The sequence below is a fragment of the Pistacia vera genome, unplaced genomic scaffold, assembly GCF_008641045.1.
Source record: "Pistacia vera cultivar Batoury unplaced genomic scaffold, PisVer_v2 Contig94, whole genome shotgun sequence".
NCBI classification, from domain to species: domain Eukaryota; kingdom Viridiplantae; phylum Streptophyta; class Magnoliopsida; order Sapindales; family Anacardiaceae; genus Pistacia; species Pistacia vera.
Window position 1 is genome coordinate 1,230,915 of NW_022196823.1, and position 26,669 is coordinate 1,257,583.

Genomic DNA, 26,669 nt, shown 5'->3' on the forward strand with positions numbered 1-26,669 from the left:
TTTTAACCGTATTTTATATGATTTAATTTGTTTTTTTCTATTTTCTTGCATTTTCTATATATAATTAATAATAAACAAATGTTTGTCATTCTCAAATATTAATAGTATTATTAACGCTATCATCGTTATCTAAAACATACATACAAGTCCATTTATACAAATATGTAACATTACTAATTTTTGTAATATCTCATATCATTTATATTTCATAAAGTGTTAGTTTTAACTTATCATGGAAAAGAAAAAACCTTAGAGATCCTTTAAAATAAAATTTTATTTTACAAAAGCCCAAACTCTTAGCTCATTGAAGAATTCTTTTAAGTTAACGATTGGTTAAAGGTTCCAATTGACTACAGACCTTGGCGGTGTGATTAATACTATGTTTGACTATAACTATTTAATTCATAAGTAATAAAAATATAATTACTCACGCGATAAATTAGAATATCTATAGTTGCATACTATAAGGATTGTAGCAAATTAATTTTCATGTTCTTTATTTGCTATAAATTCAAATAATTTATAGTTAATACACACATACTAGCTATATATTTGAACTAGTAGCTAATAATGATACTATAATATTGTTACTATCATGAAAATAAAATTTGTATAGCTAGATACCTTAATTAGCTACAAATTTCAATATTTTATAGTTAATGCACAAATAATAGCTATATATTGTAATGCCCATATTAAGACACGTAACTTTACTTATGTCTTAATGCCCTTATATTACTTATTTCAAGGTGAAAGATTGGAAGTTAGCATGAAGTAAATTTTTCATACTTCACCGCGACAATAGAATATTTTTGCAGCAACAATGAACTCACTGCCCAAATTCATGTTTGTAGAAATGTAGACTTCACCATGGCAAGAAAAGAAGTTCGCCACGGCAATGAACTCTTTGGAATTTTCGAAAAAAATTCTGGAGAACTTTTTTAGGGGTAAAATGGTCATTTCACCCATAATTAGTTGAAAGAGTGGGGAGTGAAAAGAAGTAGAATAACATAGAGAAGATAATAGAAATGACGGTAGTATTGTAATTGATTAAAGGGCAAAGATGAAAATTCTTAGAAAGTGCAAGGGTAAAATGGGCATCTATAGATATTATTGTGTAATATTAAGGATTCAAGAGAGGAACCCTAGCCATTCTATCCTCCATTCACGCCACCCTTACCCAAGTGCTCTCAAATTTTCTTCAACCAATTTCAAAGGAAGTCCATAGAATTTGGCTCACTTTTGGTAGAATTTCAATCCTAAGCATCCATAGGTAAGATTCTTGCATCAAGATGTGAATTTAATTTTAAAGTCTTGAATTATTTTTGTTTTTCTTGCTTTATTCTTTGGGATTCCTTTAATTCAAGTTCATTAACTGTTTAATTTTTGTTAGCTTGTTTTTAAACTTATGTAAAAATTTAACCTTAAAATTTTAAACTAGGGAATTGAAGTTTAGATTGATAATCTGTGAGATACTTGCTTTTCTATTGCATCAATTTGATTTTTGTTTGGTGCTGTAATACATTCTGTGAACTTTGAGGAGTAGTCTTTCCTTTCTGTTGCTATTCATAAGTTTTTGTCACATATTGTATACCCCAGAATAATTATAATTTATTTGTAATTATTTAGTTTCCTGCTTGACTTATTGATTATGCATTGAATTGATGGTAGGAAAAAATGATAGAGCTGCAAGATGAAACACAAGCAAGGGAAAGTGAAAAAACAGAAGCAGAAATATGTCAAGAAGTTCTGGGTAAAGCTTTTGGATATAACCAAAATTTTGCATTTTCACAAACTCAACATCATGATACTGCATCACAAGCAGAGTTAAGGTGCATAGTGTAACAACAACAAAATAAGATTAAACAGTTGGAGGAGCAGCTCATCTTATTTGATCAACAACCAAAAAAAAAAAAAAAATGCTTGAAGAACAACATTTTCATATGTTGGAGATGCTAAAGTAGATCACTATGGTAGCTGCACATTTCCAATGAGCTAGAGCTCCAACTCGACTGCCATCGCCATCTCCAACTGATGAAACACCTTCCTCATCTACTACAGCTATTTCATGAACCTCAACTAGTGACACTTGGATGCTAACAATATTAATGGTTAGTTTTTTTGTCATATGGGTAGTAGATATTTTGACATGGGGTAGGACCATCCTTTTGGACTTTTTAGGATTCCTTGCATACATCCTTTTAGATGGTGTACATGGGGTGGGCATTTTGTTTGTTAGTTATGCACGGATAGATAGCCACTGATGAAAATGTGGGGTGCATGCTTTATTTTTTGGTTATGCACAGTAAGAATAGTGCATTTTGGATTTTTATTGCTCATCATACATAAAAATCCATGTATGGACTATATATAGATTTATGAAAATATGATATTTGATGTTAGTGATCAGATTTTTATATTGTGTCAATTATTTTGTTGATGTTGAATGTATAAACTATGTTATTTAGGAAGAGCAAAAATAATGCTCTTGAATGTTAACCAATTAGCTATTAAATTATTAGTTGTAGAAATAATATAGCAGGAAAGACTAATAAATAATATATGACTAAAATAATTAGTTTCCAAAACTCATATACAATCGGTTACTATATTATTTAGATACAAAAAATTAATTTTAATGACTAAACATTAGCTACAAAATGTAAGAAACCAAATTGGGTATATACATTTCCCCACTAAAAACGAAATGTTTTTGCCACTAATTATTTTCTCACAAAAAAACACATTCTGCAACTAATTTCATAGTAGTGAAACGTAATTTATCATATTTGGATTCTACATTCAGCATCTAAAATGATTGCAATTAACTACTAAATTTTTGTCAGCAAAAGATATATTCGTCCACTAATAAAATAGTCGCAAATTTTTTTTACGAATTTACCCTTACACCTTCAGCGTCTAATTTTTGTGGCATTCGCAACACATTATTACTCACTACAAGACACATTTTGTAACTAATTGATTAGTCGCGATACAATTTTACCAATTTACCCTTGCACACTTAGCGTCTAAGCGGGGGACTATTTCAACCAACAATTAGTGACTAATTTGCTAGTTGCCAAAAAAAAACTTTCTGCGTCTAACCAACTTTTTAGACGCCCATACTTTCTGCAACAGAGATTTTGCAACTACATGGCGAGTACAAAATTTAGACACGTAAGACATTTAGTGTCTAAATTTTACTATTGGCATCTAATTTTGCTAGATGTGGAAAGCCATTTTTCTTGTAGTGTGCTCACATTTAAGGTAAGTAAATCCAACTTTAGCTTTGTTTGATCAATAATTGTGTAGAGAAAACTCTTATATGTATGTATGAATTTTGTATGGTGAGAATTATTAATTGAATGGATGTTGAATGATGGTTGAAATTCAGCCATGAGAAGCAGTGTTTATGTAGGGGATGTATTGGTGGAAGTCTGGATGAATTATGGAAGAATTGGAGTAAAATTGTGGAGTGTGATTCCTGGCCAGGTTTGATGTTGGTTTTAGGGAGTTTTGCTCCAAATTTTGGTGGCTTGGGATAGATGAGGAAGTGTAGCTAATTTACTGTTTGTATGTGCATGGAAATTGTTTGATGAAATTTCAAAGTGAAGTGCTTGCATGAGTATGTTAGCTTGTTATCTTGATATGAACTTGTTGATTGTAGAGAATGACATATTTATATGCCATATTGTGTTCTTGAATTTAAGCATTTGAATTTAGAAAGAATAGTGAAGAATAAGCCATATACATATATAAGAACACTAAAGAACAAAGAGAAAGAAAGAAAACTATTAAAGAACACATTTGAAGAATCTACAGAAACTGAATTTTTTATTTAAAAGAAAGATAAGAAAAGGTTGTTGCGATGGGGAACCTGTGAGTGATAGAGAAGCAGAAAAGTCCCACATGCACGCCGCCATCAATGAGAGGCCTCAAAATAGAAAAGAAGAATTTGTATAGTATGTTAGAAGTGTATGTGGACAAGGACTGTACCTAGAAAGAATTTCTTAGTACACTCAAACATCCAGGGTTCTGAATCCATGGCTCAACCAAGTTCGATCGGCAAATCAGAATAGAAACAGAAAAGAAAGAATAGAAACAAAAAAAGAAAGAATAGAAATAGAAAAGAAAGAATAGAAACAGAAAAGAAAGAATAGTATAACAATCCTAGAATCAACACAAGAAAGTTGTGAAACTTTCTAGGAAACCAAACAGAAAATATAGCAAAAAAACAGAACTCCTCTATTTGTATATTATCGAAACTGTTAAAAATTACAGGTTGAAGAATGAGAGAATGCTTTTATAGTACAAAAAGAGTCCACGCTAGCAATCCTTGTATCAAGAAAGACAAAAACTTAAATCTCGGCCATTGACTTAAAAAGCTTTATTCTCAGCCGTTTATGAAAAGATCTTTACTTTACTTCAATTTTTAGCACATATACTTTAGCTTAGTTACTCATCTTTGTGTAGACTTGTAGACTTGTATTCTTGCTGACTGCCACAACATCCTCCCTCAAGCTGAGCAGTAAATTCTTGCTGCAAAAGATTGCATGAAAGGAAGAAAAACAACAACACTATTATCAAGCCATTAACAACATCAGTATCAAACTAGAGCTACATATCAATCAGTATCTCAAGCATCGATCAACAACACTAATAGCAAAACAAAATCATAGATCATTTTGACCATAATCACAACATCCTCCCTCAAGTTAAGCATGAAGATTTTGTTGTGAAAGCTTGCACAAACACATTAGTAGTAAATGTTAACAATAAGGATTACATCCTCCCTCAAAATCTATCAGCAAAAAGAATCACTTTAATTTGCATTGTGCATCATGTTCTGTATTCTCAACTTTATTGAGATCAGATTGATTACTTTGTGAAAGAGTATTAGACTTCACATCCTCCCTCCAACTGGTAAAAGAAGTCAAATTGAGTTTTTTGCACAATGATTGAAACCTTGTGATAGGCAAACATTTAGTAACTAGATTAGCTACTTGACATTTAGAAGCAATATACCGAATAGCCAGTCGTTTAGAAAGAACCAAGTCTCGAACATAATGCACATCAATTTCAATGTGTTTAGTTCAAGCATGAAACACTGAATTAGTAGCTAATGCTCCTGCACTTTGGTTATCACACCATAAGACAGGTTGAGTAGAAACAGAAACCTATAATTCTTGAAGTAGTTGTTGTATCCAGATAAGATCTGTGGAAGCTTGAGCAAGAGATCTATACTCAGCCTCGGTTGAGCTTAAGGCGACAACCTGTTGTTTTCAGGAAGTCCAATTTACAAGATTACCAGCCAGGTAAATGCAAAAACCATTGGTAGATTTTCTATCATTAAGATCATTAGCCCAATCGGCATCATCAAAACCCTCAAGCACTAAATGTGGAGAAGATTGAAACTTGATGCCTACATCAAGAGTGCCTTTGACATACCTTTGTACCCTTTTGCAAGCAACCCAATGAGCAACTAATAGGCTCTGAAGGAATTGACTTAGTCTGTTAACCACAAAATCCAAGTCTGGTCGAGTCATAGTCAAGTATTGAAGATTGCTAATTAAATTTTTGTATAAGGTTGGGTTGTCAAACAAGACATTGTCATCCTTGACTAATTTGGTATTGGCAGCTATAGGGGTTGAGCTAGCATTAGCATCAATCATCTTTGCTCTTTTGAGCAAGTTAGTAGCATATTTAGATTGAGACTGCAGAATACAATCTGAAGTTCTTACTACTTCAAACCCAAGGAAATTGCTCAATTCACCTAAATCCTTTAAGGCAAAAGTTTGATTCAAATCTTGAACTACCTGTTGAATATAAGAAAAGTCATTACCTATAATTAAGATGTCATCAACATACACCAACAGATAAACTACTTTTTCTCTGGAATAATGGATGAAGAGGCTGTTATCAGATGAGGAATTCTGAAAGTTCTTTGCTTGGAGAGCTCCTTTGAGTTTGTCAAACCAGGCTCGAGGAGCATGTTTAAGCCCATATAATGCCTTGTTCAACTTGCAAACATGAGCAGGCTTGGTAGAATCAATAAATCCAGTAGCTTGTGTCATGTAAACTATTTCTGCAAGCTCTCCATTCAAGAAGGCATTATTAATATCCACCTGTTGAATCTTCCAATTATACTGAACAACCAAGGTTAGAATGATTCGAATAGTGTAGGATTTTACCACAGGAGCAAAGGTCTCAAAATAATTGACTCCAAGAGTCTGTTGGAACCCTTTAGCTACCAGCCTGGCCTTATATCTTTGAACACTTCCATCCATGTTATTTTAATTCTGAATACCCACTTATTATCAACCAAAGTCATCTATGGATGATGTGGAACTAATTCCCATATTTTGTTCATCATCAAGGCATCATACTCTGTCTGCATTGCTGAAAACAATTCTAAGTTGCTTAAGGCCTCATGAATATTCGAAGGCTCACAAATAGAAGCTATAGTGGCAACAAAAATATTGGTCTTGTGTAATGATGCAGCCTTTGATCTGGTAAGCATAGGGTGAAGATTGTGTGAAGTCGTGGATTGTGGCTGTAATACTTGTGGGTCATGAGCAAAAGGAAGTTGAACTTCTAGATTGATACCAGAAATAGATGTACTATTTGGTACCATCTCATAAACTCCTTGAAAGTGATCAACAGAGGACATAATGCTATTAGCAGATGCAATTTCATTGACTCATTGAGAACAATCATTTGAAGTAATATCTTCTTTTGAGTTGAATTTGACAAAAACTTTTGCAAAAGAAGAATCATTATGAGTAGGCAATATAGGAGACTGAACATCAAAATTTGGAGTATTTTGAAAACCTAAGTCAATGGGCAAGCTGCATGGAATCTGCTACTTGGAAGATGAAGTATGTGAGTCAGTGTTAGTCTGTTGACAACTGGATGTACTGAGCTGAATGTCCCTTGAAGGGAAATTATGTTCATCAAAGTCAACATGCTTGTAATGTATACTCTGCCTGTCTCACTCAAGTAGAGATAACCTTTGTGAGAAACACTATAACCTATAAAAATACAAGGCTTAGTGTGATAATCCATCTTGTGAGAATTATAAGGCCTTAAGTATGGAAAACACCTGCAACCAAAGACTTTCAAGAAATTATAATCAGGAGCTTTATGAAATAGCTTTTCAAAAGGAGACAAAGATTGTAAAGTTGGAGTTGGCAGTCTGTTGATTAAGTACACAGCAGTATGAAAGGCATGCCACCAAAATTGAAATGGCATGGAAGATTGAGCTAGTAGAGTTAAACCAATTTCTGTTATATGTCTATGCTTCCTCTCAACCTTCCCATCTTGCAGTTGAACATAAGGACATGGATGTCTAAATTATATGCCATGATTAGTTAGATAAGGTAGAAAAGATCTAAATTCTCCTCCCCAATCTGTTTGAAGACATTTCATCTTAGTCTCCATTTGTCTTTCAACAAGTACATGAAACTGGGTAACTATGGTAGAGGCTTCTAATTTCTACTTCAGTGGGTAGATCCAAGAATATCTACTAAAATCATCTAAGAACACGACATAATATTTGTATCCTTCTTTTGAAACAGCAGGTGAAGGACCCTATAAGTCAGCAAAAACCAATTCCAATGGTTTTGTACTAATAGTTTCAGAATGAGAAAAAGGTTGTTGATGTAATTTTCCTAATTTACAGGTAGAACAATGTTGAAAGGTAGAATCAGAAGCAGAAATCTTTTTATTTGAGACTTTATTTACAACAGTCTGTAAAATCTTAAAATGAGGATGACCAAGCCTCATATGCCATACAACCATGTCTAAATTTTGTCTAGTTTCAGTGTTGCAACAATTGTCAAACACAAGTCTTTTTCTTTGAGCTAGCTACTGTCAGATGGAAAGACTTATAACATTCTATTGAAACATGAGCATTTATTCTTGGAACTGAGCTACCTAAACTAGTAGTTTGCAATCATATCTTATATCTTTATTTTGAAAGTCAAAAGATCCCAAGGTCAACTAGTACAGTCCTTGTCTAAGCATGCCTTGTAACAGAGTTGCTTGTGTCCTCTTGTCCTTAATAACACACATATCAGTAAAGAATTCAACAATAATTGCATTGTCATGAGTAAGTTTTGAAATACTGATTAAATTTTTTGTGATATGAGGAACTACTAATACTCTCGTTATGAGCAAATTCTGTAAAGGCAATAAAGTAGGAAAAGAAATATCACTAGTATGAGTAATAGTTAGGCACTAACCACTACCAACTTGCAATTTTTCTATTCCACAATAAGGATTGCTAACATTGAGTGATTGAGCAGTTGAACTGATGTGAATAGTTGCACCAAAGTCAAGATACCATTGAGGATCTGCCACTGAAATTGGTTATGCAAAATAGGACATTGGAGCTGTACACTGATGATTTTGTTGTGATAAGTGAAGCTGAGGTGATATATGTGAGAAACTGTTTTCTTTTGTACTGTCTGTAGGATTGGAGTTCTTTTGCAAGCAATAAGCTTGATTTACTTGTTGCTGCTATGAAAAATTAGCTTGATTGGTTGCCTGCACTGGTTGATGATACTAAGTCTATTGAGATTGATTTTGTGGGGCATTGTAGGACATATCAAGTTTGTGGTAATATTCCACATACTTGACAGAAAATCCTTGGATTAAAGAAGTTTTTGCCTCTTCCCTTTCCTGGATTTGGATTGAACCTTCTAACATCTTTTCTGAGAGTAAAATTGAATTGATGGTGCTGATGAATGATTTAGGTTTTGAGTCTAGTGTTAGGCTGGAAAGTGACTTTCATTGAATGTGTTAAATGCAGGATTGAAGATTGGTGTTGGTGGAGTATTAAAGGCATGATCAAATATTTGTGTTGGTGGAGTATTAAAGGCATGATTGAATATTGGTGTTGGAGTAGGATATGATACTGGATTATTGAATGATGACTGTCCAGGATTAAGATTTTGCTTTTGTGCTAATAAGCCTGAATTTTCATGATAAATGTTGTGCACGCTATTATACCTTTCCAACCTAATTTTATGCTTATGAAGCAAGAATTGTGCTTCTTGCAATGTAAGATCATGTCCTCTTGCTGACAAATAAACTGACAATGTATCATACTCGGGACCTAGTCCATCTAATATGTAAGCCACTAACTCCTCAGTACTCAAAATCACTCCACTAGCTGAAATAGAATCTGCATAACCCTTTATCTTAAGAACAAATTCATTTATACTTAAAGATTCTTTCTTTGTGGTTTGCAATAAATTCCTCAAATGCATAGTCCTAGCTTTTGATTTAGTAATAAAATGATTTTCTAGAATTTTCCAGATTTCAAAAGCACTCGAGCACTTAGCAACATATCCAAACATTGACTCAAAAATTGATGAATACAGCCAACTCATAAGAAACTAATCAATTCTTTTCCATAAGAAATAGTCAGAGTTCGATTTTCTCACCAAATCTCCAGATTCATCATTTTTGTTTTGACAAATGGTTCAAGACAAGATCATTCTCCACTGACAAAACCTTCAAGTTGAAAGGATGTCAGAGCTAGTAGAACTTGTGACCTCCAATAATTATGATTCTTCTCTCCCAATTTTACCGCAATAGTAGGCAATGAGTTTGGAAAACTAAAATTCTTTAGTTGATTATCGATTTGAATCATCTGTTCAAAGTCTTTTATTGTAGTTTTGCTCTTAGAGTTTGAGGAGCTATCAAAATCATTCATGGCACTAGTCATCTATAGCTCTGATGCCATATAACAGTCCTAGAATCAACACAAGAAAGTCGTGAAACTTTTTAGGAAACCAAACAAAAAATATAGTAGAAAAACAGAACTCCTCTGTTTGTATATTATCGAAACTGTTAAAAATTACAGTTTAAAGAATGAAAGAATGCTTTTATAGTACAAAAAGAGTCCATGCTGGCAATCCTTGTATTAAGAACAACAAAAACTTAAATCTTAGCCATTGACTCAAAAAGCTTTAGTCTTAACCGTTGATGAAAAGATCTTTACTTTACTTCAATTTTTAGCACATATACTTCAGCTTAGTTACTCATCTTTCTGTAGACCTATAGACTTGTATTCCTACTGATTGCACAACAAATAGAAACAGAAAAAAGAAAGAAGAGAAACAGAAAAATAAGAATAGAAACGGAAAAAGAAAGAAAAACAGAAAAAGAAAGAAAAGAGAAAAGAAACAGAAAATAAATGAGAAATAGAAGATAGAATAAGAAAACAAAAAAACCAAAAAGAAAATGCAACTCCTAGAAAAAGTTTATTTGTTTATGCATGTGCATTATGTTACTTCCACTAACCAGAATCTCTTGTGTAATTCAGTGATATTTCAGTTTTTATTAAGTATTCTTACATGACAGTAATTGGGAACATAGAATATTAGAAAGAACGAAGAAGAATAGAGAAGCTTATTGTAAGAAATGAATCCTAGAATACAAGTAACAGAGGAAGAATAGTAGAACAGTGGATTTACTTACTAAGCAATTAGTGCTCACTCCGTTAATTTTACTATTTTTGCAGGTAATAGATTGGCAATACTGTCTGATAGCACTTTGTGTTTATTAATGTGATTTTGATACTTGATGTAGAGATTTGTACATAAAGTAAAGTTAGTTTTTGGGCCCACTATTACACACTTATATACATATAAGTTTTCTATGAGATATTTAGTGAGTTTTATTTTATATTTCCCAAAGAATTACTAGCTAGAGAGTATATTACATTTTTGGTATCAGAGCAACGGTTTTGGGAAAAGTAAGATTCTTTTATGAGAGTGATTTGATAGTGTGCCTCTCCCGCTACATTGACATACTGTAGCCGACCGTTGTAAGTTATTTCTTTCCTTACTTATAGTAGTTGAGTTAATTTAGTTGAGTAAAAGTTTTGGTGCTATGTAGATGAGACGTAAGACTCAATCAGGTAGTAAGAATGCATTGAGTACTGCTGAACCATCCAACTCGTTAGGATCTACTCCCTTGTCCTCGATGAAGCGAGGATTCGTAATTTTATACAGTAGGTAGTGGTAGAGAGCCAGGGGAGACCTATACCAGAGAGAGTTAAGACACCAGTTATTGTACCGACCACCAAAGAAGAAAAAGAAGCCGGTACCCTCGATAGTACAGAATCATCTTGAGCCCATTTACAGGTTACCTAGTTAGCATCAGCCGTCCAAATTCAGAGGTACGACGGACCAATAGTAGCAGAAGAGTGGATTAGGTCTATGGAGCATATAATGGCACTCTTTCCCATGACAGACTGGGAGAAGATTTAGTACTCTAGTTTTATGTTTAAGGCTAATGCCCGGATATGGTGGGAATTGATGGAGGATACTCATGATATAGCCTCTATGACCTAGAGAGATTTCAAAAGATTGTTTGAGGCAGAATATAATGAAAAGACTTAGGAGTTTATCAGGTTGCAATAGGGGACCAGTTCAGTGAAAGAATATTCTGTACGATTTAATTCCTTGGCAAGGTTTGCGTCAGGCATAATAAGCACACCAGAATTGAGGCTGAACAAGTTTGTGAATAGGCTAAAACCAGAAATAGCTCGAGATGTGATAGCAGGTGCCCAGTCCCCTCAGACTTACAGTGAGGCCTTGGAACGAGCCTTACGGGCTGAAATATTTGTGAATAAGCTAACCCAAACAATTCCATTAGTAGTAGTACCTAGTGTTCCACCTCTCGCTTCACAGAGAGATAGAGCTGATGCCCCCAATAATAGAGAAGTGAAAAATAAGAAAAGATTTCAGCCCAAGAAGAATATGAGGAATTGGCAGAATAAAAGATCGAGGACTACTGAGTTACCCCAATGTCAGAAGTGTGGAGAAATCATCCCTAGGAGTGCCTCAAAGATTTGGGCCAAAATGTGTGTTATAGATGCCGATAGCCAAGGCATATGATGAAAGACTGCAAAGCCCCTCTTGCACCCGTAGCACAGACATCCAAAGGTACTACTGCTTAGGTGCTTACAATAGCACAAAGTGAAGCTGAGGCTAGTCCATCTGCAGTTACTGGTCAGTTGCTATTTCATTCAGTTCCCCTTTATGCATTAATTGATGTTGGAGCCACACACTCATTTATTACACATGGGATCATAAAAAGATTAGGTTTGAAACCTAATATCGTGGGTCAGACCATTAAGATATAATTTCCAAATGGCGTTAGTGTGGTAACTCATGAGTTGGTTCCAAGGGAGTCTATAGCGATCTATGGAAGGGTGTTAACAATGGATTTGATTGTGTTTGATATGCCTGATTTTGATGTTATTTTAGGCATGGATTTCTGAGGGAGATATGGAGTAAAGATTGATTGCCGCAAGAAGAAAGCAAGATTTAATATTGATGATGGTGATAAGTTTAGTTTTGGCGAGGGTCACCAACTCAGTATGTTAATCAGTAGTGTAAAGGCCAGAAAGATATTAAGAAAATGGTGCTCTAGGTACATTGCCCATGTGGTGCAAAACGGTGATGTCCCACAACCAGAGATCCAAAGTGTGCCCGTAGTCCGAGAGTTTCTAAATGTATTTTCAGATGACTTGCTAGGTTTACCTCCAGAAAGAGAAATGGAATTTAGCATTGAGTTGGCACTAAGGACAACACTGATCTCTAAAACCCCTTTCTGGATAGCCCCAGCCAAACTTCAGGAATTGAAGAAGCAGCTCTAAGGACTCCTAGACAAGGGTTTTATTCGACCCAGTCATTCTCCTTGGGGTGCTCCGATCCTATTTGTGAAGAAGAAAGATAGGTCGCTACGGATGTGCATAGATTACAGAAAGTTAAATAAAGTGACAGTGAAGAATAAGTACCTGTTACCTCGCATAGTTGATTTATTTGATCGGCTTAAAGGAGTAGCATTGTTTTCAAAGATTGATTTGAGGTCAGGTTATCATCAAGTAAGAGTTGCGGAGCAAGATATTGCCAAGACTACATTTCGGACTAGATATGGGCATTATGAGTTTGTAGTGATGCCTTTCTGGTTGACCAATGCCCTAGTAATCTTTATGGATTTAATGAACCGGGTGTTTCATGATTGTCTTGATCAATTTATTGTGGTGTTTATTGATGAAATCCTGATTTATTCTAAGATAAGAGATGAGCATGAAGAACAATTAAATTTTGTGCTGTAGCAATTGAGAGATAAGAAGTTGTTTGTCAAATTTTCTAAATGTGAGTTTTGGTTGGACCAAGTTATCTTCTTGGGCCATACTGTCTCAAATGAGGGCATATCAGTGGATCCTAGTAAGTTGAAGGCAATCCTAGAGTGGCAAAAGTCGAAGACAGTAAAGGAGGTTAGAAGTTTCTTGGGGCTAGCTGGCTATTACAGATGATTCGTCGTAGGATTTGCTCAGTTGGTTAAGCCACTTACAGCTCTTACCAAATAGAGAACTCCTTTCATATGGTCGGATGCTTGTGAAGAAAGCTTGCAAGAGTTAAAAAGAAGATTAACCCATACGAGAGTGTAGATTATGATATTTATACAGATGCCTCACTTCAGGGACTTGGTGTTGTATTAATGCAGTTGGGTAAGGTAATAACTTATGCTTCTCTACAGTTGAGAGAGTATGAGATGAGATATCCTACGCATGATTTAGAGTTGGCAGCTGTAGTCTTTGCATTAAAAATATGAAGGCATTACTTATATGGAGCAAAGAGCAATATTTATACTGATCATAAAAGTTTGAAGTACTTTTTCACCCAAAGGGAGTTGAATATGAGACAAAGGAGATGGTTAGAACTGATAAAAGATTATGATTGTGAAATTAAGTATCAGCCTGGACAAGCCAATGTAGTAGCTGATGCTTTGAGTCAAAAAGCCTATTTATCCCAACTCACAATGCAGGGAGAATTATTAGAAGAGTTGTGTGAGGAACAGATAGAGGTGATACCATGAAGGATTTCCAGGTTAGAAATTCAGCCTACTTTACTGGAAGAGATTAAAGAAAAGCAAGATGTCAACGAGTGGTGTCAGAAAATAAGTCGACAAGTACCTGAGGGCAAGATGCCATAATTTCACTTTTTAAATGCTATCCTCCATTTTTGGAATCGCATATGCATTCCCCAAGATGCTGAGTTGAAGAAGAAGATTCTTGAGAAGGCTCATGACACACCATACACTGCTCATCTTGGAGGAACCAAAATGTATCAAGATCTAAAGAAGAGTTATTGGTGGCCAGGTATGAAGAGAGATATAGGAGATTATGTGGCTAAATGCCTGGTTTGTCAACAGGTGAAAGTAGAGCATCAGAGGCCATTAGGATTGCTTCAGCCACTTAGCATTCCTGAATGGAAATGGGAAAATATATCAATGGATTTCATCACAGGCCTTCCAAGAGTTCAAAAGGGATATAATGCGATATGGGTAATAGTAGATAGATTAACCAAATTAGCACATTTTCTTCCAGTAAAGAATAGTACCACCTCAGATCAGTTGGCCCAGATTTACATTAAGGAGATAGTTAGGCTCCATGGGGTGCCCAAGACAATAGTATCAGATAGAGATTCCAAATTTGTTTCAGCCTTCTAAGAAATTTCTTACAAATTTTAGTACAAAACTAGCATTTAGTACAACATGCCGTCCTCAAATAGATGGCCAAACTGAGAGAACAAATCAAGTACTTGAGGACACACTGAGAGCTTGTTGTATGGATTATAGAATGACCTGGCATGAGATGTTACCATTGGTGGAGTTTGCTTATAATAACATTATCAGTCTACAATTAAGATGGCTCCTTATGAAGCCCTGTGTGGTAGACGATGTAGATCTCTACTACATTTGAATGAGGTATGAGAGAAAGATGTTTTGAATATAGCTCTGGGGCTAGAGATAACTCAGAAAATGATAGAAGACATCAAGCTGATCAGAAATAGAATGAAACAAGCCCAAGACAGACAAAAGAGCTATGCAGATTTAAAGAGAAAACATGTAGAATTTGAAATGGGTGATAAAGTGTTTATTAAAGTTTCCCCATATAAGTGGATAATGTGTTTTGGCGGTAAAGGAAAACTAGTGCCTAGATACATTGGCCCCTTTGAAGTGTTGCAACGAGTAGGAAAGGTAGCTTATAAATTGGCGCTACCACCAAATATGGATAGAGTGCACAATGTTTTTCATGTCTCAATGCTTCAAAGATATGTCAGCGATCCCTCATATATATTAAAAGTAGAAGAAGTGGACTTAGAAGAGAATCTTGTTTACAAGGAGTGCCCAGTACAGTTATTGGATAGAAAGGTTAAAGAGCACCAAAACAAGAGTATTCCATTAGTAAAAGTCCTATGGAGGAATCATAAAGTAGAAGAAGCTACATGGGAGGTAGAGCAAGATATGCGGAATCGTTATCCTGAATTGTTTGTCTGAATTTCGAGGACAAAATTCTTATAAGGGGGGAGAATTGTAACGCCCACATTAAGGTACATAAGTTTACTTATGTCTTAATGCCCTCAGTATTAGTTATTTCAAGGTGAAAGATTGGAAGTTAGCATGAAGTAAATTTTTCATACTTCGCCCAAATTCGTGTTTGTAGAAATGTCGACTTCACTGCGGCAAGGAAAGAAGTTCACTGCGGCAATAAACTCTTTGGAATTTTTTAGAAAATTCTGGATAACTTGCTTAGGGGTAAAATGGTCATTTCACCCGTAATTAGTTGAATGAGTGGGGAGTAAAAAGAAGTAGAATAACATGGAGAAGATAATAGAAATGAGGGCATTATTATAATTGACTAAAGGGCAAAGATAGAATTTCTTAGAAAGTGCAAGGATAAAATGGAAATCTATGAATATTGTTGTGTAATATTAAGGATTCAAGAGAGGAACCCTAGCCATTCTACCATTCATTCACACCACTCTTACCCAAGTGCTCTCAAATTTTCTTCAACCAACTTCAAAGGAAGTCCATAGAATTTGGCTCACTTTTGGTAGAATTTCAATCCTAAGCATCCATAGGTAAGATTCTTGCACCAAGATGTGAGTTTAATTTTAAAGTCTTGAATTCTTATGGTTTTATATGCTTAGGGTTTAAGAGAAAGAGAGTTCTAGCAAAGGAAGGTTAAAGTGTCAGTGTTACTGACATTTAAGGTAAGTAAATCTAACTCTAGCTTTGATTTGATTAATAATTGTGTAGAGAAAACTCTTATATGTTTGTATGAATTTTGTATGGTGAGAGTTATTGATTAAATGGATGTTGAATGATGGTTGAAATTCAGCCATGAGAAGTAGTTTTTATGTAGGGATGTATGGGTGGAAGTCTGGATGAATTATGGAAGAATTGGAGTTGAATTATGCAGTGTGATTCTTGGCCAGGTTTGATGTTGGTTTTAGGGAGTTTTGCTCAAAATTTTGGTGTCTTGGGATAGATGAGGAATTCTACCTAATTTACTGTTTGTATGTGCATGCAAATTGTTTGATGAAATTTCAAAGTGAAGTGCTTGCATGAGTATGTTAGCTTGTTATCTCGATATGAACTTATTGATGGTAGAGAATGACATATTTACATGCCATATTGCATTCTTGAATTTAAGCATTTGAATTTAGAAAGAATAGCCAAGAATAAGCTATATACATATATAAGAACATTAAAGAATAAAGAGAAAGAAAGAAAACTATTAATGAACACATTTGAAGAATCTATAGAAACTGAATTTTTTATTTAAAAGAAAGATAAGAGAAGGTTGTTGCGATGGAGAACCCGTGAGTGACAGAGAAGCAAAAAAGTCCACATGCACACTGCCATCAGTGAGCGACCTCAGAATAGAAAAGAAGAATTTGTACAGTCTGTTAGAAGTGCATATGGATGAGGATTGTACCCAAAAATAATTTCAGAAGACACTCACACGGCCAGGGTTCCGAATTTATGCCTCGACCGAGTTCGATCGGCAAATCAGAATAGAAAAATAAAATAAAAGACGCCAAAAAAAAAAAAAAAAAAAAGAAGAGAAACAGAAAAGAAAGAATAGAAACAGAAAAAGAAACAAAAGAGAAAAGAAACAAAAAATAAATGAGAAATAGAAGACAGAATAAGAAAACGGAAAAACCAAAAAGAAAATGCAACTCCTAGAAAAAGTTTATTTATTTGTGCATGTGCATTATGTTACTTCCACCAACCAGAATCTCTTGTGTAATTCAGTGATATTTAGTTTTTATTAAGTATTCTTACATGATGGTAAGTGGGAACTTAGAATATTAGAAAGAACGAAGAAGAATAGAGAAGCTTGTTGTAAGGAAAGAAACCCATAATACTAGTAACGGAGAAAGAATAGTAGAATAGTGAGTTTACTTACTGAGCAATTAGTGCTCACTCCGTTAATTTCACTGTTTTTATAAGTAATAGATAAGATGTGGTTGGGTGGAACATCAAATAGCGGAGGAGATTGGCAACACTATCCGATAGCACTTTGTGCTTATTTATGTGATCTATTACTTGATGTAGAGATTTTTATATAAAGTAAAGTTAGTTTTTGGGCACACTATTTCACACTTATACATATATGTTTTCTATGAGATATTTAGTGAGTTTTATTTCACACTTATATACATTATTTCCTAAAGAATTACTAGCTAGAGAGTATACTACATATATCTAAACTCGTAACTAATAATGATGCTATATGTCATGTAAATAAAATGTTTATAGTTAAATACATTAATTAGCTATAATGTTTTATCATAGTTAATATATTGTAGGTAATGATTAGTTACTCCCACGATTTTAACAAGTTAAAGATGTATATAAGTGTGAGAAAAAGATAAATGATTTTTATATGAAATAACTGTGTATGTGATTGCAAAAGCCCATCTCTGCTTGTCCTTCTAGGAGAAAAAAAAAAAAAAAGGACTACTAGACAGAGAAGACTGAAAATGAGAAGAAAGATAAATGATTTTTATATGAAATAATTGTGTGCGTGGTTACAATCGCCCTTCTAGAAAAAAAAAATAAGACTATTAGACAGACAAGACTGAAAATGAGAAGAAGATAAATGATTTTTATATGAAGCAATTATGAGGAGGGAGAATTTTCAAAAATTATTGAGCAGTATCAACTCCTTTTTTAGAGTTTCACAAATTGCAATTGTATAAAGTGTTTGGGCTATAATTGCAATTGCATAAAATTCTTTCGCGCCAAAAACTTCTGGTGACCTCTTAACTAGTCTATAAATATCAGCTTGCATGTCTCAAGTTTATGACAGAGTGAACTTCACAAATTACTAATGGCTTTTTGTATTGCATCAACCTGTAATATTCCTTCTGGTGCTATTTTTCAACACCGTCAACGACTTGTTTCTAAAACACCAACCAGCAAAATCAGTGTGAAGAAGCAACTCCAGTGCATCGCTAACCCAGAACTTAGTACTTCAACTGTTGTAAGGCGATCAGGAAACTACAAACCTTGCATTTTTAACGAAGATTATCTGCCAAAATTGACTAATGAGTACACGGTAGTCATGTTCTTTTTTTCCTGTTTTATGGTTTTAATTTGTTCTTTGCTGAATTTAATTAGTTCAAGTTCAGGAACTAATTACAAAAAACTTAATTTTCTTCAGGGAGAAGCATACAGGAAAAAAGCAGAAAAGCTGACAGAAGAAGTGAGGATGATAATCAATAGTATGGACAACCCATTGGATCAGCTTGAGCTGATTGACAACTTACAAAGACTTGGAGTGGCTAACCATTTTGAACGTGAAATAAAGAACATATTGGACCGTGTCCACAATATCAGCGATCATAAATGGAAGAAAGGAAATCTATATGCAACCTCTCTAGAGTTTAGACTCCTGAGAAAACACGGCTATTATATTACTGAAGGTACTGAAGAATTAAAGTTCAAAATTAAAGTTCAAAAAAAGTAGTCATCATTAGAATAAACCAATATGTTTGTTCTACTTTCCTTATTGAGTGCAGAAGTTTTTGAGAGTTTCAAGGACAAGACGGGCAGTTTCTCGGCGTGTGTCTCTGATGATGTGAAGGCAATACTGAGCTTTTATGAAGCCTCATTCTATGGGTTAGAAGGAGAAAGTATGATGCAGGAGGCATGGGAATTCAGTTCTAAACATCTTAAAGATCTTGACGAAAAGGATGTCGACCAGAATCTTGTACCGCTTGTTGAGCATGCCTTGGAGCTTCCTCTTCATTGGTGGGCGCCACGATTCGAGACCAAATGGTTCATAGATTCATATGAGAGAAGGGAAGACAAGAATCACCTTTTACTCGAGCTTGCAAAGGTGGACTTTAATATTTTACAGGGAATTCACCAGGAAGAACTTAAAGACACATTGAGGTCAGTAACCCTTCCTCAACTTTTTGTCCTCGTTATTGCACAGCCTTTATTAATGAAACACTTATTGAAATTGTACCTTTTGCATCCCAACTAATGCAGCTATTTATGTTTCATTACAGCATTGATTATAAAATAAAGCAAATAAGTGAGTAACTAACTTATAATTAATTAATAAATGGCGTTGACACGTAAACAATTACATAAGTTGACATACAAAATTGAGATTCCAACTTTATATGAGTAATGTTGCTATTTGTAAAATATGAGTAACGAGATTTGACAAACAAGTTAAACAAAAAATTTAATCTCTTATATTGTTTAGATCTCTATGTCAACACTTATATTTGTAATCTATTTTTAAGGGAGTCAAGTTGATATGTTTCTCTTCTGCTTGTGAAGGTGGTGGGAGAATACTGGTCTTCGAGAGTTAACTTTTGCTAGGATCAACTTCATACCAGCATATTTATGGGGCTTGGGTGTAGCTTTTCAACCTCAGTACTCTTACTGCAGAAAGTTCGTTGCAAAGGCCGTTGCTCTAATTACATTAATTGACGATATTTATGATGTTTATGGTACATTGCCTGAACTAGAGCTCTTGACTGATGCTATTACGAGGTAATTGTTGGGCAAAATTTTCTTGTTATACAAACCTAGCAGTTCTAAGAAAAAATTATATGATGCTTTTATATTACACATGTATTTCAGATGGGACATTAAAGCAATGAAACAGCTTCCCAGTTACATGAAAACAAGTTTTCTCTCGCTGTTCAACTTTGTTAATGAAGTGGCTCATCACGTTCTCAAAGAAAAGAATTCAGACGTCTCAATGACTCTAATCAAAATGGTAATATTATATAATTCGTTTCTTCCTTTATTTTTATAATGTTTTATTGTTTAAATATCTCACTACTCGTCGCTATGTCATTTACATCAGTGGAAAGATATGGCGCAAGCCCAAATAACAGAGGCAAGATGGTACCACGATCAGTATAAGCCAACGCTAGATGAATATTTGAATAATGCTTATATATCAGTTACGGGTCCTATTATGGCAACTCTATCATATATATCGTCAGCAAATCCGATATTAGAGAAGGACTTAGAATTTCTAGAAAGCAATCCGGATATTATAAAATGGTCATCCACGGCTTTCCGACTTCAAGATGATTTGGGAACTTCACCGGTATAAAATCTAGCATTAATTTACTTACAATTGTTTTTATATACTTTAATTTGAATTCTCTATGAATTAATTGGTCGTGTTTCTTTCAATAAATAAATCAGGATGAGATGAAGAGAGGTGATGTACCTAAAGCAATCCAATGTTACATGAATGATACTGGTTGTTCTGAGGAAGTTGCTCGTGAATACATTAAGGATCTAACCAGGAAGATATGGAAGAAGATAAATGTATACAGAGCTGCAACAAATTGTCCCTTGCCTCAACCTATTGTTGAAATGATCATAAATCTTTTGAGAACTTCCCATTACTTTTATCGCCACGGAGATGGGCATGGTGGTGGAGGTCAAGAGATTAAGGATGTTATGTTGTCATCACTCTTTCAACCCATTCCATTGTCAGAAATTAAATAACATGTTTTTTCCGATATGTTCTTGTTGCAAGGAGAATAAGTGTGATCACCCGAGGTATCTTCATTAATAATTCATGCTCTGCAGATATCATCTGATATGTGGAGGCATTTATAAGTGTGTGACCTGATTGTTCCGAGAATGGTATATGTGATATAATCTACATATCGTATGTTTAAAAATAATGAAAATAATGTAAAGAATTTTCCTTTGAGACTACAAAATTTTCCTTGGGTTCCTTTGAGACTACAAAATTTTTACATTTGTCCACCGATGCGTTGTTACATGTGGAAAGGTCATTGATGATCACATAAAGAATTGTCTAACTCTCACATAAGGACATTAGTGTTAGCTTCAATCTTTTGTGGGGATTTAATTAGATGCTGGCAAATCTTAAATCACTATGAAAATGAAAATAATGCAAACAAAGGGCAAACAAATAACCATATACGCAAACACAATATTTATAATGGTTTACTCTCTGTATGAGAGTTATGTCCGCTTTACCGCTGTGGAATTTTTACTACTAAAAAAACCTCATTTCTTGACAGAATGAGTTGACAGATTTTCTTGACCGTTCTAGAAACATGTCAAGAATTATAATTCTTGATAAATTCTTGACAGTTTATGAACTGTCAAGAATTTGAAATAATCCTTAACCGTTTTGGATGATTCTTGATAATTATTAACTGTCAAGGATTTGGTCAAAAATAAATTGTATTATTTTTTTTCTTGATAGTCGTAGTCTCAATTCTTGAAAATTTTTAACCATCAAGGATTAAGTTGAAAAAACAAATATAAAAAAATTCCAAACACATTTTTCCCTAGTGAACATTCCCAAAGCCATGACTGATATTTTTGAAGAAAAAGAGAGACTGAATGCATGAAAAGAGAATTCCGTTGAGGAGTTTATATAGAAAGAGAGAGAGAGGTAATATTAATGGTTGCATTGAATGAAGAAGAAAAATGGAAACTGTGTTGGAAAGTAAATCAAACATATCAGTTTTACTAAAAGTTTCATTAGTGCGTTATCTATTAGATTAGTGTTTGATTTAATTGATGAATCAAGAGTTTTATAATTTTTATATATAGATTTGTTATTTATTAGTTTATTGGTGAGAAGAAATAACGTGACGGCAAGGTTCGTCGTCCCTCTTTTGCTATGTTAGCTTGATTGTGTTGGTATTATTTTATGTTTTATCAAAAATTACTTACAAAAGGGAAAGGTCTTAAGTCTTGATGGTCATGCCTTTGAAAGAGCAAAAATTGCAGGGTCAATTCAGCTTAAAAAATGTAACGCATGTAACATTTAGGAGAATTGAAATGAGTGCCATTTTCAGCTGCATGCATATATAACAAATGATAAATTTTCATTAGGTAATGCTAAATTATACAGAACTTGATAATCTAGGATTTAATAATATAGTTTGACAATCTGATTAAAATATGTTAAACCATACTTGATCATGCTAGATGGTGATAGACTTGATAACCTAGCCCATTTGATTATTTTATCTTTGTTAATTTTCATTAAGGACAATTAGGTTAAGTTGCATGATCTTATGACTAAATATGTTCTTAAAACAAAACTGTGATATTTTGGCAATTAAAATTAGTAAGGATGATTATATACGAGAATATTTCTTAATAAAAAAAATAGTTATATGGGGGATTTCTCTTTTATATGTATATTAGTTTTTCTCATTTTATTTTAATTTTCAGTTCGAATTAAAATAAGAATATTGGGGTGTAAAATGTAAAGGGTATTTTAAGATAATAAATACTTAAAGATATTTGAGGTATTAGAAAATTAGGGGCATAAATACCCGAGTCGGACTTGTTCGGGTTAAACCTAGATCCTAGGTAGAGATGGCAATGGGCCGGTTCAAGACCGGGTACCCCTTGACCCGGCCCAAGCCCGACCCCACATTAAAGGCTCAATCCCGACCAAGACTTGTCATGGGGATGATAGGTAAAGCCCAAGCCCAAGCCCGGCCTGACGAGCTTTTTGTGATCTCAATCCCGGGCCAAGCATGCCTATATTTATAANTTGGGACCGAGTACCCCTTGGCCCAGGCCCAGGCCCAAGCCTGACCTCATGACAAAAGCCCAGTCCCAGTCCCAGCCCAGACTCGTCACCGGGATGACGGGTAAAGCCCAAGTCCGGCCCAACAGGCCTGGCCCAATCCCGCCCATTTTTATAATGTGAATATTTAAATATTAATAAATCTCAGTTTATATATATATATATAGGATAATTCTGTAATTAAATATATAGTATAAGGCTAATTTCGTAAAATTGTCAAGTTGGGCCGAGTTGGGCCGGGACTAAAGACATACTCATGCCCGGCCCATACCTGATGGTGGGCCTTAAAATCGTCTCAGACTCAAGCCCAAGCCCGCTAACATCGAGCAAAGCCCAGCCTTTTCGGGACGGGCTAGGCCATATACCCGAAAATATCGGACCCGTTGCCATCTCTAGTCCTAGAAGCATTCAAAAAGCATGGTCTTTAGATTCATTTAAAATATAGGGTTAATGCCATTGATTTTCATGACGAGTAAGTTCATTAGTTTTTCAAAGATATTTTTTCTTTTGAATAATCGTGAGGAGAAATTTCATTATTTTTTCTGATTTTAATTTAATTTTCAATTCGAATTAATATAAGAATCTTAGGTGCAGAGTGTATTTTAAGCTAATACATACATAAAGAGAAGGTTTATTTTTATATGAATTTTGCCTCTCTTTTTTCTTTTTTTCTTTTTTTCTTTTCAAAGTATTGAAAATGAATGGTATAGGCGAAAAAAAAAAATATGCATGTGACGTGTTCGTGTAAAGATAATATTTGAAAATGTATAAAATGAAAACATCTTTCGGAATATTGTTTGCAAAACCAAGAGAAGAATGAAAAACAAGAAATTTATCACTTCCATAATTGATCGATGAAGGTTGTGTTTGTTTGAGTATTTAGAATACTATTTTTGAAAAAGTTAAGTTAGGTTGTTTTTACGAAAATAAGATTTGAATTTCTATATGTGTTTGGCAAATTTTTGAAAAACATTTTCTAAAAATATTTAAATCATTTTTTAACCCCTACATTTGTTAATTCCACAAAAAAAGTTTATAAATTAACGAAAATACTCCCGCTCACCCAATAATTGTTGGCAGCCGACCACCACTACCGGATGGTGACTGAAAGTCGCTAGAATGGCACATAATTGATTGGATTTAGCCGATCGTATGCCGATTTGGCCTTTTCAACCAAATCCAACCAGAAACGGTCAGATCTGGCCATTGATGATAGCTAGATCTAGCCAGATATAGTCGTTAACGATCAAATCTTTCACCATAGATATGGCCGTTCTGGCCAAATCCATGGTGGATATGGCTAGAAATGGATAGATCAGTGTATGACTGGCCAAATATGATCGGTCATATGTCGTTACGACACCAGCATCCAACTACGGAAGCAACGGCGGCTAGCGACAGTAGTGGCTACTGGCGAGTGATAGTGGTTTGTGTGGCTGGTGGTGTTTTTGTTAATTTGAAAACTTTTATTGAGAAAGGTGGAGGTATTTTTCTTAATTTTAAAATTTTTATTAAGGAAAATAATTGTTAATATTTTTAGTTAAATAGAATAGGGTTGGATTTTAAGAATATTAACAAATGCATTTTTCAATTTTTTTTTTTTTTTTTTTTGATAGGATAATAGGATAAGATACGGTTTGAATAATGCCCCAAACACAGCCAAAAAACATTTCAAATCAATTCATCTCAAAAACTTTTCTTTCATAAATCAATAATTAATTTTTCGTTTACAATTTCGGATTAAAAACTCTGATTTGAAATGAAAGTTTTTGTTTTAAAGGAGAAAAAAATAAAAAACAAATAAAATAAATGATTTTTTCGTTTAAAAATTCTTCTTGGCGTTGCTAATTCATGTAATGTTCAATCTGTTTTTCAAACTCTTTATCTTTTTGTTCAAGTGTCGAATTTTTCTTTAATTGGTGATTATGGTTTGCTATGTGTTTTAGGTTCTGATGTGAAATTTTATTGTGAGAAGTTGTTGTTTTGGAGTTTTGATTTGGAAGTGTTGAACTGGATTTTGTGATTGACTTTACTGGTGGAATTTGCCATTTTCACCTTGCCCACCACCTGCTTAAGAAATTGCACAGGCCACTCTCACCATCATAAATGAGCTGGCTCAAGCTCGTTTATCGAGCTTGAGTTCGAGCCAGCTCAATCTTCCACGAGCTCGATCTTAAGCACATTTTGCCAGACTCGTCAAGCTTGAACTCAACACTGTTCAAATCAACCCTGACTCAGTTTACCCCAAAACTCAACACGATTTACACCCATAGGCCCATCTCTCCTGGTTTCCTGGGTAAAAAAAAAATGCAATAAAATGAGCTAATATGCAAGAAAAGGTAAATAACGCACCCTAAATTTAGTAGTTTTTAATATTAAATTTTTGAATATATAATATTAACAAATTGTTATATTGAGATTCTACAAAATCAAATTAAAATATCAAAAATGATTAAAAATAATAAAAAGAAGGAAAAAGTGTAAAGAAAACATGACAGTTGTAGTGTTTGGATGCAGCCAAATTGCAATCGTGTAAAATTTTTAATAAATAAATATATATTTCTTATCATATTAGACTCTTAGACATTTAATGATGTATCATTAACACACTTTGACGTTGATTCTGTTATCTAGAAGTTAGAATCAAGAAATTTGAAGACAAAAATACCTCAGATTATGTTATTGAACATGTGGAAACTAATAAAATAAGACAGATGACTAATATAACTACTATTATGTCCTAAAAGGTGCATTTGATTTAGGAAATATTGAATTATTGAGAATATTAGATTACTAGAAAGTTAAATTACCTTGAAGATTATTATGAATCTTTAGGAAAATATGTTTGGTTAATTGAAATAAATTGGTGGGTATGTTTTATTAATATGTTTGTTTGGGAGGAATAAATTAGAGGGTATGTTATTTAAATTACTGAATTGTCATCTAATTAAATGTTATTATTGAATATTGTTATTTAAATTATTATTTGAATTATTTATAACCCCCTACATTTAAAAACTTAGCAAAAATAACCCCATAATAAAAGTTTAGAAAATCAATAATGCACCCCCACCAAACCAACCACTACCGACTGCTGGCAATCGACAACCTAACGGCATACGGAAGGTAGGAAATGGCCTTCATGCTACGTATGGCCATTTTTGGCTAGAGATCAGGCCATTTCCGGCCAGATCTCTGGCCGGAAATGGCCATATTGGCACACGATGGCCATTCCGATGGTGGCGACGATTGGCGGCCGATGGTGGTTGCCAAAAGCCAGTAGTAGCAGGTGGGTAGGAATGGTGGCTTGGGTGGGCTACAATTTGTTTTGAATTCAAGAGTAATTTTGTCCAAAAAGTTAATTAATTGGGGTGAAATAGTAAAAGCCATATTCATGTAAATTAATTCAAAAATGAGAGTATTATTGTCCTAAAAATTTATTAATAAGGAATAAAATTGTAACCAAAAAAAGATTATCTTAGTAATCTTACAATACCTAAGAAAATAGAGGTAATCAGATTACTTCTAATATTATCAATAGTAATTACTATTAGGTTGCGTTTGGTTCGGGGTGATATAAGATTAATCCTATAATATTTGTTTAGTTTTCAAGATTCCCTCGTTTAGTTGTCAATAGGGATGGGCACGGGCCAGGGCGGGGCCGGGGACCACTGTCTCCGGCCCTGGCCCGAAAGCCCGAAGGGATTCCTCGATC

The 26,669-nt window shown here is 34.2% G+C and overlaps 1 protein-coding gene across 1 annotated transcript; it reads left to right on the forward strand.

Annotated features, from left to right (window-relative positions):
- The first annotated feature begins 18,196 nt into the window (after positions 1-18,196).
- LOC116120605 ((R)-limonene synthase 1, chloroplastic-like) lies at positions 18,197-20,985 on the forward strand. Its single transcript, XM_031406570.1, has 7 exons — positions 18,197-18,439; positions 18,545-18,806; positions 18,903-19,278; positions 19,678-19,893; positions 19,984-20,122; positions 20,213-20,461; positions 20,563-20,985. Exons 1-7 carry the CDS (start codon positions 18,212-18,214, stop codon positions 20,869-20,871), a joined length of 1,779 nt encoding a protein of 592 aa, XP_031262430.1. The 5' UTR covers positions 18,197-18,211; the 3' UTR covers positions 20,872-20,985.
- The last annotated feature ends 5,684 nt before the right edge of the window (positions 20,986-26,669 follow it).

What these genes read in the sequence shown, in the direction of transcription:
- LOC116120605 (XM_031406570.1), top strand. Translation starts at nt 18,212, where the DNA reads ATGGCTTTTTGTATTGCATCAACCTGTAATATTCCTTCTGGTGCTATT. An exon ending in GAACTTAAAGACACATTGAG is followed by an intron (nt 19,279 to 19,677) that starts GTCAGTAACCCT and finishes CTGCTTGTGAAG; the next exon opens with GTGGTGGGAGAATACTGGTC. An exon ending in CAATGACTCTAATCAAAATG is followed by an intron (nt 20,123 to 20,212) that starts GTAATATTATAT and finishes CATTTACATCAG; the next exon opens with TGGAAAGATATGGCGCAAGC.